The sequence below is a fragment of the Neolamprologus brichardi genome, chromosome 10 (genome assembly GCF_056152115.1).
Source record: "Neolamprologus brichardi isolate AB-2024 chromosome 10, ASM5615211v1, whole genome shotgun sequence".
NCBI classification, from domain to species: domain Eukaryota; kingdom Metazoa; phylum Chordata; class Actinopteri; order Cichliformes; family Cichlidae; genus Neolamprologus; species Neolamprologus brichardi.
Window position 1 is genome coordinate 22,050,547 of NC_142113.1, and position 13,437 is coordinate 22,063,983.

Sequence of the window (13,437 nt, forward strand, 5' to 3'; positions counted from 1 at the left end):
AAAAAGTCCTGTGAAAGGACTGCATCGAGCCCTTTGAGAACATGACTGTAGCAGAAATGAAAAATAATCGCCCATCAGTATATTTGTGTAAAACTCTGCCAGATCCCTTGTGACAAGGAAGCATCCGAATGTAGCACACACACTAGCATATCGATATTTTGGCTATGTAATGACAATAGCCTTTTAACTGACATATCATGTAATTAAAATTAGCAGTCATTCAGTTATTATAAAAATCCTTATAAGTAATCCCATCTTGCATCAGGATCAGTGGTGTGTCCTAATATATGGACTATGTACAGGATCAACTGAACAATAAGGGGAAAAGGACTGTTTTGTATATACATTGTCTGCACGTAACCTATATGTGCAAAATTTGATTTGACTATTGAAGCAGATTACTGTACTTCTAGCTAAAACTCCTAATAGTTTCAATTTGTGGGTTTAATGAACCATACTTAGCCTCTGAGGTTATAGTGATGCAGAAAACTAGGTCTGAAATTGAGGTATGCATATTTAACAGAGGTGCATTTATTTTTGTGGTGCAATGGAACAGTACTTGTGAAAAAGTATTCTGTGTTTTGTGATTGCATACTTTGCTCAGATGGGGATCAGAAGTTGAGCTGGGACTGCATTCCGAATCCAGATACCATTCGAACTTGGCTGCGTTGGAGTCATCTTGACTAGCTCACCATAGATATGAATAGACATCTTAGCTTAAGGTGTCTTCCAAGATCCATCAATGCTACTCCCCTTGGTTGCGGTCCAATTTACATAAGCAAGTGTCGTCTTTCCAGTGACCATCAGAAACCAGGCCTTGTGAATTTGGGTCATGCTTTTTTAGATAGCAGTGCTGCTGATCTGTGAGGTGGATTCAGAGTTCCAGTTAATGTAATCCACTGTACTTTCCAGTTCTGATTGAACAAGTGGAGAAAATGGACAGCAAAACACTTGAAGCCTTAGTTGAGAAGTGATGTTGTATCAGCACTGGAGCCAAGATATCTGTAGACCTAAATGCAAAGTCATTGTCAGGCTTAGCAAGCTAATCCTATTACATAATCCCTATATACATTCCAACTAGTGTGCTACCAAAACAAACAACAGGGGAAAGATTTAAGTCCTTTAATGCGGTCAAATTCCTGTGATGGATTACACGGCAGTGTCAGTCGAACACAGCAGACGTAATGTATTCTTGGTTTGCATCCTGCCACTTGACTTGCAGTGCAGCTGTCAAGTTGGTCTTAGTGACTAGTTAAGCCTCACAGTGCACTTCATGTGTGTAAATCTCTCAGTTGGAAATAACAACGTGTATGACTGTGTGTGATTACACTTTTCAAGAAGTATAAAATTCTTTACTTTGTATCGTAACACACTTAGAAGATTGGACTGAGATTTAGAGCCTAGATACCGCACAGAGAAGCTGTTAGTGATAGGCTTCATTGGATTTGGCTTACAGTTGATTTGTTTTTCACTTTAAGCATTCATTAATGAAAAGACATCTGGCTCATCACTGGGTTGTGTCAACCTGGGGAAAACACTGCAAACACTATGAGGGTTTGAATTCCGATGAGGGATGCATTTTTTTTTTATCACCCTAAGATTTGAGTCGGTTCTTTGTTGTGTCTCTGTAATAATATGTATATTTGGGATCCCTTTTCAGAAAATTGCATGACTAAATTTGGGCTCATTCAAAGGTGGTGTGAATGAGTCACCCTACACATGACATTTCCATGCTGCAAATCAGCATTCTTGACATATGTTTTCCCCCTCTTTCCTCTCTCTACATATTACAGTTCATCACCCAGAGAAGGAGAGATTAGCAGCTCTGTGGTACCTGCCCAATCCAAGACCAGCGGGCAGACTCATAAGATCTGTTTGGTGTGCTCAGATGAGGCCTCTGGATGCCATTACGGGGTGGTAACATGTGGCAGCTGCAAGGTTTTCTTCAAGAGAGCCGTTGAAGGTTGGTCTCCCGCAATCTGCACCCACTGCCTCAATCACTCAGACACGACACACTCCTCATTAATGCTGGAAATTCAGTTTTACTTTGAATAATGGTACTAAGGATGTTTAAATTGCATATGCTTATATACATATGCACTAAATTGTTAGTATTTATTACAAGTTTTCTCCTGTTACACTACAGCTCTTGATGCTTCTGCACATCTCTGCCTATGTCCTGAAGAAGAAAATTTAATGATTTCTCCAAGTTCAGGGTCACAGTTGAATAGTAGAGTGCATGGTGAGATCTTATGTCTTCAATTGTTTGTGTGTTTAGTACATTAGTTGTATTTCTCCACCTCTTTTATTCCCCTTCCTGTTTGTTATGCCTCAAAGCAGGGACTGCTTACAACTGGTTTTGATTACCAACAAAACAAAAGCGTGCAGAGGAAAGGCCGTAATCCAGAAATGTTATCTTTCCATTTTCTTTTCCAGCTTTCCAATAAAGTGGCCACGCTCTCTAGCCAATTTATTAGGTACACCTTACCATACTGGTTTAGACCCCCTTTTGCCCTAATTGTTCATGGCATCGATTCAGAAAGGTGCTGGAAACAATCCTCAGAGATTTCAGTACATGACCTGTTAGCATCACACAGTCGCTGCAGATTTGTTGGCTGACACGACTCTCCGGTTCCACCACAGGCCGATGTGCTTGGGATTATTCAAGCTTTGTGAGGCTGAGGCGTTTAAGCAATGCTCAGTTGGTGTGAAGGGACCAAAAATGTGCCAAGAAAGTATCCCCCACACTGTTGCAACACCACCACCAGCCTGACCGCTTTTATACAAGGCAGAAGGGATCCATGTTGTTTACACTATATTCTGACCCTGTTGTTTTCAAATGTTTCCAGTTGTCCAATTTTGTTGAGTCCATGTGAATGTGTAGCTTTAGTTTCCCATTCTTAGCTGGCAGGAGTGGGACCTTGTGGGTTCTTCTGCTGCTGTAGTTCATCTGCATCAGAGTTTGACACGCTGTGCGTTCGGAGATACTCTTCACCATATCTTGATTGGAACAGGTTATTGTTGGTTTCCTAGCAGCTCAAAGCAGGGTGGCCATTTCTCTGACCTCTGGCAAAAATACCCAGAGAATGCCAGGGCATTCTAGAGACTTGCCACTCATTAGATATTTTCTCTTTATTGGACCATTTTCTGTAGCCCCCAGAGATGGTTCTGTGGGAAAATCTCAGCTCAGAATACTCAGACCAGCCAGCTGCTGCCATGCAACTGGCTGTGTACATATCTGTGTTAACAAGCAGTTGAGCAGGTGTACCTAATGAAATGTCCAGTGAGCGTATCTTCTAATGGGGTACTTGGTTCTTGTCACAGGCAAAGTATTTGATTTGATTTGATTATATTTTTGTTGAATCACAGTGGTTACATAGACCTATTTAATATGTGCACAAACAAGTAAGAAACGGTTAGCTACATATGTACTTCAATGTGCATATTTATCTCTAAATGCTTTGTGTGTCAGAATGCTTTGGAGGGAAGGGCAAGAAGGCATTTGACAAACCGTATTTTGCATTAAATGCTTTTACTGTCATGCATTCCTCCCTGAGCTTCTCTTCTTCTCTCTTTCCATCCCCTTTCTTTCTACAAGCTGCCTCTGCAGATGTGTTACAGGTTGCTTAGACAGGGTTTTCTGAGGTGTATTTTAAGTCATTATTAGCGACTAACCCTAACCCTAAGACATCAACTTCAATTTATCATTGGCCAAACTTACTGAAGATGCACAGAAATGACTCATTTAATTTCAGGTATCAGTTAACATAGCCCTGTCCTTTTCTTTCATTTCTATGCGTTGCTGGTGAAAGAATACCTTGCGATAAGACTTGCTTTAGGGAAATCATTACTCTGAATATTTGGGGACACGGTGTAGATGGATTATTTGACTTCTGCAGCAGTTAAGGATTAACTGGGCCAGTTTTTAATGGAATTTATTATAGAAACATTTCGCAGTCTCCAACATAGAAAAGGAAAAAAGTATCAGACAAACTGATACAGATAGACTAAAACTGTAAACAAGAACCCTTGGTATGCCCTGAATTATATCCTGATATCTACGATATTTACTTCTATGGTATACTAAGATTATGATTAACGGTTATCCAGCATGTCGGTATTTGTTATGCAGTGCTGGTGTAACTGCCAAGCATTCGATATGAAGTGCAATTTCACTGCCTACAGTAATAATGAGAAAGTCATACCTGTCATTTTTGTTTTTCTCTCCCCCTCTTCCTTCTCTGGTCATTGTCTCTATGGGGAAGGATGGAGAGCACGACAAAACACAGATGGTAAATAAATACACTTTTAATAATAATAATAATAGTAATAATGATAGTAATAATAATGATTATTATTTTGATGATGATGATGATGATGACGATGATGGAAATTTTAGCATTCATGATTTGCCCATGTCCCCTGTACTTTTTCAGCACTGATCAATCTGCCTAGAAACATGCATAGCCTGTTCTGCCAACTGTCTGTTAATGCATGCAAATGTACTGATTTGGTCATTTAAATCAGCATAAATTGCCTGTGAATGATTTTTGCACTCTTCATTTTCTGTCTGGAATGCCCCTCATCTTATCTTCCTCTACGATGATAGATCTAAACGCAATCACATTTCAGCACTTAACCCGCATTACTTCCTGAGATCTGACATGAGAAATGAAACCTTTGCCACCCCTGTAGTTACATTTTTCCTTCTGTTAATTATGAAGCGAATTATGAAATACTAAACATTTGGCGGTTTACCTTTACAGAATCAAAAAGTGGATTCCCTTCCACTGGTCACGTTTAAGCTCAGGACCTCCTGACTTTGAGTTCACAGTGCCAACCACTAACCCTGTATGCCAGTATTGGTTACAAACTCAGCTACAGGCTTCACCATCCACTGCTGATGGGTCGTGCCAGACCCTTGTTAGCAGATTAGGGCAGGATAAGGGAGGGAGAATACCAGTGGGATTCAGTTGGCACTTTTGACACTACAGATGGCTGTTTACGCCGTTGTTTGCAATGACTCTTTGTGATATCAGCGACGGCTGCAACATGCAGCTCCAATCTTGTCATCACACCACCAATTTTTATTGTGGAATATAATGATTATTACTGGGTTTCGTAGCGAATTTATCATGATTTCTATGTGGACATCTGGATTAGTTTTGCCACCTGTAATATGCAATATAGCAGCGCTGATCCCTGCTTTTTGTGCTAATTTTCTCTGTGTATGTGCTGGCAGGCAGGGAAAAATGACTCTGTTTAAGCTTCAGTTCTTTTTCAGCTTCTGCCTGGATCACTGTAGCTTCTGTATGCATCCCCGTTTGTACAACCATATCTGTGAACATATTTTACTGTTTACAGATCATTTTCAGCCATGTTCATTCCTTGTTAATGCAAACCAAACCCTTCCTGCTGCTCATTCTTCACAGTATAAGCTGCCCACTCGTGGACCAGCAGGATGCTACTGTTGTAAAGAAGTTACTTGTAAATAGAGAGGGAAAATCATAGTTAGCAGAGCTTCATTAAGCCTAGTTAAGGCTCTGGATTTCAGTCAGGTTGAGATAATTTGGCATTACCTTAAAACAGGTCATTCATGCTTGAAAACCCTCCAGTGTGGCTGAATTAAAACAATTCCACAAAGAAGAGTGGGCCAAAATTCCTCCACAGTAATGTAAAAGGCTCAATGACAGTTAAACACTTGATTGGAGCTCTTGATGCCAACGGTGGCACAACCAGTTATTAGGTTTAGGGGGCAATTAGTTATTCACAAAGGGACAGGGAGGCTTAGATCATCATTTAAAAGCACCATTTTATACTTACTTACTTTATACTTACTTTGCTTGTCTTTATCTAATATTCAAATTTGTTTTATGACCTGAAACATGTGTCAAATATGCAAGAAAACAGCACTGGATAAGCTTTGCTGTATACAAAGGCACGTACTATTTGTTATGTTGTCAATTGAATAATATGATTCTTTGTGCTTCTTTTCATATTTATATAGTGTTCCTTTCCTTTTTAAGTGCCCACGAAATTTAAGTTGTCACACACTGTGCAATATTGCTCTTCCATTTTATTACATGTCTCCAGCAGTATAATTAAATGCCCTTTAGGTCAAAAAGCATCAAAAGCATTACATTTCAAAGATCAGGGTAGATTAGGAGATCAGTGTTCATCCTCCACCCTAGGGGGAATACTGACGCTGGTGACTCTGTATACAGTCAGTGAGTTTTTCTGCAGTCATGCAGGTTTTCAGCGGGTCTATAAAAAAATGAACGAATGGTATCTGGAGAGTTTGTTGTATCATCTATTATAATGAGTTTCAGTAACAGGAAAAGACTATTTATTGAATCCTCTGCTTTTGCCACTCGTCATAATGTGTAGAACAGCCATTACACCATGATGAGTAATGCTATTATAACACGAGTGACTAATAAGTAGGCTTTTCACCGTTCCCCACCATAGTAAGCTACAATGTAGAAATTCAATCGCACAGAACGGACATATTCGTTTGATAAGATAGGATGAACTTATCAAACAATTTTTCACAAGAACACCACAAATGATAGAGGAGGGATGTTTTTGTGTTGCAGAGCTGGAGCAGACTATAGTCTGACGCTTGGTGCTTTGCAGCACAAATCCAGTGAGTAAACACAAAGTCGAAAAAGTAGCCTGCATTCCTGATATTTTTTTTAACTCTTCTAATTTGTGATTTTTGCATTTTATAGTGTGTCCTATGTATAAGCAGTCTTATTGAGGACAAAGATACACAATTCCATCTGTGAGAAAAGCAGACTTGTAAAGCCAGTAGAAATGAAATATAGAAATGTGCTGACTTTCAATTGACAGTGGCTGGTAACTGAAGGAAGTGGTGAAAAAAATGTGAATCCTTTGCTCTGGCAGATGTCAATTAGTTGCAACTTTTCTAAATCACTGGCCATGGTCTGTTTTTCAGAGTAAACACCACCAACACTTCATATGAAATTCTTGGTTGGGTTAGTTACTCATATAGGGAAAATCAAAGACACTTCTAGTTAATCATCTCATTTTGATTTCAAAGAAGTGTCACAGTGAAACTTTAAACTATGACCAATTCCACAGCATAGGTTATCTACTGAATAGTCATCACAAAAATAAAAAGCACATCTGTTGCTAGAAGGAAAGTGGTTAATCTGATGTTTCCAGGTCGTATAGTTGTTATATGCACTGGAACAAAAATGCTCAAGACTACATAACTGAGACATAAAATAGATTTTCAAGCATAGCCCATAAAATATTGAGCAACAGCCCAATGATTTAGTGAGGCCTTTCACAGCTAAAAAATACAGACCTGACAATTATATTGACAAAATGCTGCAGATTGTGATCTTAAAAGTGTTCAAGAGGCAATGTTAATGTACGAAATGCCAAATTCATCCTCAGGCATGTTTGTCCTTCCGCTGTACACTTGCAATGAGGATCATTTTGGGGCAAATTTTAATAAGCAAAAAGAACGCGCAAGAAACAAAGTAACTTAGTGCTTTGACATGTCATCATCTCTGAGACTCATGCGTATCCGGATCGAAATATTATCTTTTATTTGAAAAAATACAAGATATTGCAATTAAAGTATTTTAACCAAAGATAACAAAGCTAAGAGAATTGCTGACAACCAGGCCAAAATGTGCTTTATAGAAAAGTGCAGAGAATAAGGTTCGGTTGGATATCTCAGAGAATCAAAGTTGCTCTGTCGTAAGACATACTGCCACAATATGAAAGCATTTAATATGTCTTCAGTGAATTTACAAACATTAAACAAGTAAGAAGTTTCAGTGCAACCAAGGACTAGTTGTGCACATCTGTAAAATATAGAATTATATATGCATTCATAATTCTCACAAATCAACTGTTCCTTCTTGTGTAACAAAGGATTATTAAGAAATCAAAAGTATCCATGCTCTATAATCAAATGTGGACCTGTTTTATAATCTGGTGCATGCTCCATAATAGGAATGTCGATAATATGGACTGTGCGTTACTCTCAAAGACCAATGCCGTGGATTTTGTCGTCTAGTCTAAGTGCATAGTTGTGGAAGTGAAGCTGTTAACACCAAAGGGATCCCACAAGCCTGTTAGGCTTGCTGTAGAATCAACAGGTGATTAGTGTGGTCATAGATATTGCTCGTGCTAATCCTTCTCAAACATTCTTTGCTAGCTAATGTCTTCTTTTCCCCCTCCTTCTTCTCCTTCTTCTATTTACAGGCCAGCACAACTACCTGTGTGCAGGGAGAAATGACTGCATCATTGATAAGATCCGCAGGAAGAACTGTCCAGCCTGCCGCTTCAGAAAATGTCTTCAAGCTGGAATGAACTTGGAAGGTAAATGATCAGACACATCTTTAAATGAGTCCAGCCAACGTTCAATGCTTTAATGAAAAACTGGGCATCTTTATCTTGTCTTATGTGCAACATTGTGAAGTAAAGTAAAGTACCTGTGCTGGTTATATTTTCAGCAGGGCTTTGATTGGATCATTCACACAAAGGTGGATGTTGCAGTTCTGCTCTTAAAGTGTGAATTACTCTGTTCTTGGACTCTCATCTGTATGTGCAAGGGCTTGTTGCTGATTGGTGCTTCCACTTGGCTTATGTTCAGCCTATAATATTGACTGCTCTTCTTTCATCTTGGCTTCCACCATGACTAGACCAGCGCCACAGCCAAACTGCAGCAGTAATCCCTGCAGCTGCTTCAAAGTGCAGCCAATTTGTCATTCAGGGGCAGCTGTGATTCAGTGTGAGCAGCTTTAGTTTAGGGCAGTGGTTCTTAAAGTTTTTCGGGAAGCCCCAGCTTCAGAAGCTGAAAAAAGTTCATGTCGCACACAATTTGTAATCAATCATTAATAAAAACTTATCCAAATTGGTTCATTTAATTAAATTAATTGTACCAGTAACCTAATTTTCCCTTCAAGTATTAATTTCACTTAGTGTCACACTTTCTCCTTGGATGTCCATGTTCTACTTGCAGTGGTTTGTTTAAAGAAACGCTGGTCTAGGCAGTATAATTCTCGCAAGAGGTCTCTGGTCAAAATCCTAGATGATCCAGTGAATATGAGCCAAGTGGAAACACCAATCAGGATAAGGAGCTTGCACATATAACTCTGATTGAAAAACAAACAATCACATTACTTAGTAAAAGGAAGCCAGTGATACAGAGCTGTAACAACAGATAAGAAAGGCGCATTCTAGCAGTGTGGTCTCAGTGAAAGAGTGGTTGCCATGAAATCATTCATAAGGAATGGAAATCATATAAAAAAACTGAGGTAAACTGAGGCCAAATTACACAAGAACTGGACAGAAAATCTTTGACAATAAGTCTTATCGACTGAATAATACTAATTTGAATTAAATTCTGGTTTAAATTATCATCAGTACGCATGGAGGAGGTCAGACGAGAGGTCCAACAGTGAGCATATACAGCCATCTGTAAAATGTAGTGGAGGATCTGTCATGGTTTGGGGCTGCATTTCAGCCAGTGTTGTCAAAATTGATGAAATTGTAAACACAGAAGTAGCGTCAGATTTTGATTAGCCATGCAATACCATTTGGAAAGCATCTCATTAGCAACAGCTAAATTTTTTAGTGCAGCAACGATCCCAAGCACACTGCCAGTACAATAAAAGCGTATAAAAAATGAAAAACACAAACTGAAACACTCATGGATTGGTCTAAAGAGACCAGACCTCAACATTATTGAACCAGTGTGTAATCATCCTGGTAGAAAAGGGGAAAAAGCAGTCAGCATCCAAATAACTTTGAGTACTTTAATTACAAGAAAGCTGTGGTGAAAAGTAAAGGTGGTTAAACCATATATTGTTGCCTTAAATCCAGGTTTTCCAGTTAAGTTTGCACACATTTCAATAAATTGCTGCACTTATTTCCCATTTTTTTTAGCAAGATATAAATAAATTGGAGTGGCTTGAAACTTTTGCACAGTAGTTTATTTCACTTTAAATTTGTTATAAATCCAATGACACAGAAATTTCCCCCCCAAAATAGGTAAACTATCATTCTTTTATTTTAGCTTAAAAATTGAGCTAAATGACAGATTACTGACTATGTAAAGAACATTTAAATTACAGATGAGATTAGTAGTTTAGTATAAAAATAAAGGAAGAACAAAGGAAAAAAACAAACATACATTAAATATGGCCTGATGGCTAATATGGCCTTTATGGTTCTGTATGGTTCACACTGATCACTGCTTAATTCACTACTAAGTCCAAGCCTCCAAAACTTCTATTACCTGATGATCTTTCACTTTTTTCTACTTGATCTAATTGATGTTTAGGACATAGTGCAAAGTTAGGTTGTGACAGGGTTAAGGAAGATGGACATGGGAAGCAACAGGTTGTAAACAAAACAACAGCTTTATAACCAAGAACCTGCTTGTTGTGCTGTTTCCGCTTGATGCTCCCTAAGGGGAATGAAATTGCTGTTACTAGTTTGTATGAATCAGCGTTGAGTGAGATTACATGTTAAAAGTGCAGTTTTGGTCACAGGGTGAAGGTAGGTTCACACACAGAGAGTGAGAGGAACAAAGACAGAGAGAGGGATTTGATGGAAGTCAGCGCATCAGCAGACAGACTCCCAGCAGAAAGGCTCTTAGTTGCCATAGAAACACCAAGAGAGGAAATTAAAAAAGGTAGAGTAGGAAAAACACGTTTTTTCATGGTATCCTCTCAAAGTCTGACGTTTTGTACATTTAGTAGCAGAAAATGTTCAAATGAGGCTTAGATAATGTACAGTTGTGGGCAAAAAACACAGGAATTTGCCATTTCTGTTGTTTTACTGATGTCACATTGATGGAGAGAAGCTGCAAAACAAAAAAAGCGACAAGAAAAATCCACTGTTAAGTCATATATCCTCATAAATGGAATTCTTTTTGTGATTTTGTAACTATTTGCTGGGCAGAGACCAGCATGTGGCACTCTCCTGATCTTTTTAACTGGTTTGTTAAAACTCAAAGTGAAATTTCTTCATCCATGTTGTAAGGTGGGGCGAAGCAAGCGTGTAACTTAAATAACTTATTAGCGTTAACTGGGAATATATAAGTGTTTATACAGTACATGGATGCATTACGATGTTGATTTTCTAGGTTAATTACACTGTGCAGTAAAACAGTGAAAGCTAATTTTGAGTTGATTATTCACTTTGTGACATAATAGCCTGTCTTTATGTCACAAAGTAACTTTTTTGTATTCTGTGTGTTTCTAGAGCCAGATAATTTGGTCAGATCCGTTGATTTCAATTGTTTTTATAGTTCTAGTTTCACTGACTGTATATGCTTTTTCCATTGCCCAGCCCATGGAGAAGCAACCCTTCCGTCCAGGGTTTGCTCCTTGTGCATGTCTGGATCTCTTCCAGAGATGCTGTTGTTCCTAGAAGTATGTCTGCAATACCCATTGGGTCTCCAATTCGTCAAAATCACGAGCCTTTATCTTGCATTATTTTTTAGTTGTGAGGACGAGCTTCCGGAGAGTCCAGTCTGACATCTGCAGAAGAACTGCAGGTGTGGCAAAAATTGTGTTTATGTGGCAAAAATACTACCTATTACATATTGAGCTGAGCACACAAAGGGCATGTACCACAGCAGAAACCATTTGAGCTCAATATTTTTGGCTCTTGAACTGATGTTCAGTTTGGACACTGCACACTCTTCCAAGAAAAAAACCCATTTGTTCTTGGAGTCATAATTGATCTTTGAGCTGCACAGTGAAGGATTTTCAGAAAGCGATCTAAAAACAATAGCAGTGCCTAGAAAGGAGATGAAACTTGAAAGGTCAAAATTAGCCAGTCAGCCTGAAATGAGGTAAAATGAGGTAGAGATTATGCTTTTTATGCATAGAATTGCTGACTTTTTTGATTGCACCTTGCACAAAACATTTGTATAAAACACAATGCTTGTGAACAATTTATTTTATTGAAGCATCTTCTGATTTTTTTTCTGTACCTCTCTTTTATTGCTATGTCTCACCTCACAGCAAGGAAAAACAAAAAGCTGATCAAGATGAAAGTGCACCGGGCTGGGGCATCAGAGCCCACCATTAGCAACATGCCTGTTCCAGTCGTACCCAGGAGCATGCCCCAACTCGTGCCGACCATGCTGTCCATACTGAAGGCCATAGAACCAGAGATCATCTACTCGGGCTATGACAGCACACTGCCAGATACTTCATCACGGCTCATGTCTACTCTCAACAGGCTAGGGGGACAGCAGGTTGTCTCTGCAGTCAAGTGGGCCAAGTCACTACCAGGTAACAGAAAAGCTCTTTACCATGGATTCCCTTTGGTTTAGTTTATATGCACAGACTTGCTCAAACAGACTCCATCACTGGTGGTAAATCCATCTAGAAAATTTAACTAATGGGTCTCAAGTCGATGATGAAAAACAACTACATCCACTTTCATTTGTCTATTTCTTTTAACACGTGATGCCAGTTAAGGAAGTTGCCTCAGTCGTACGTCCCCACTTAGGCCTTAGTCATATAGGCCTATAGACTGACCAACAACAATGTGGCTACCTCCAGTTGTTATTTTAAAAAATGGGGGACGAGTTTCCAGCACTGGTTAGCATGAAATTGGTCACAAAGAAGCATATGCCACTATACCGAAAACATTGTCGCAAGTAGATTGCTAATAGCACAAAAGGCAGTACTTTTACTTTGAAGGCATATGTTCTCTTATTATGGTTTGTATTGGACTTCTCAGTTTCGCTACTACCTGGTGAGTAGTTTGCGAGTGTTTCAGCAGTACATACTTCTGTAGTGCTCTTCTGGTTAAGACCACAGCCTTTATTTGTCTGAGTGTTGTCATAAAAAGCAGATAACGAGCGAAAGTGCAGTTGTGGCTCAGTTCAGTAGCCAGTTGGGTGTCATCCTAATGATAGGGTGACCAATAAGGAAGTGTTTAATGCATCTCACTTCAGACTGCACAAAAGGTAAATTTTAGATTTTTTTTTTTTGATTCCTGTTTCCTCGTTCCTTTTTTTTTAAACAGTTGTTGTTTAGTTACCAATGTCATGTCACCTTTTTAATGGCTGAATCCATAATTACAGATGGAGGAGTAATTGTATCTAATGGCCAGAGTTTTTAGAAGCCTAGCACTTCCAAGGTATAAGGTCATGACCGATGTTAATAACTCATTAACTCTTACATTTTGGGGATCACTGCATTGTTTTTGAAGCTTGTCACGAGAGCTCAAGAGCAGCACATGTAGTTCGTGCATTGCAGTGGTACTGAACACACGTGTGCACCCCTTGATACCGAAGGGAAATATGCCACTGCTAAAAATGCAGCTTATACACAATAATTTGTATATTAACAAGGGGAATGTGCTTGTAACTATAGATTTGACAGAAAACTACAAGTCCATGATATAATCTCAGATCCACACATATAG

The 13,437-nt window shown here is 39.0% G+C and overlaps 1 protein-coding gene across 4 annotated transcripts in view; it reads left to right on the forward strand.

The window, feature by feature from the left end:
* Nucleotides 1-13,437, forward strand: part of LOC102777429 (glucocorticoid receptor-like) — a 62,390-nt gene that overhangs the window by 35,637 nt on the left and 13,316 nt on the right. For 2 of the 4 annotated variants that reach the window (XM_006784963.3, XM_087847413.1), the window contains 4 exons: nt 1,794-1,963; nt 4,266-4,292; nt 8,245-8,361; nt 12,021-12,293. In XM_006784963.3, the coding sequence (XP_006785026.2) occupies nt 1,794-1,963; nt 4,266-4,292; nt 8,245-8,361; nt 12,021-12,293 (587 nt within the window). Of the gene's footprint in view, nt 1-1,793; nt 1,964-4,265; nt 4,293-8,244; nt 8,362-11,494; nt 11,549-12,020; nt 12,294-13,437 lie in introns of all 4 variants that reach the window. The other 2 variants (XM_006784962.3, XM_006784964.3) reach the window with 2 other exon arrangements.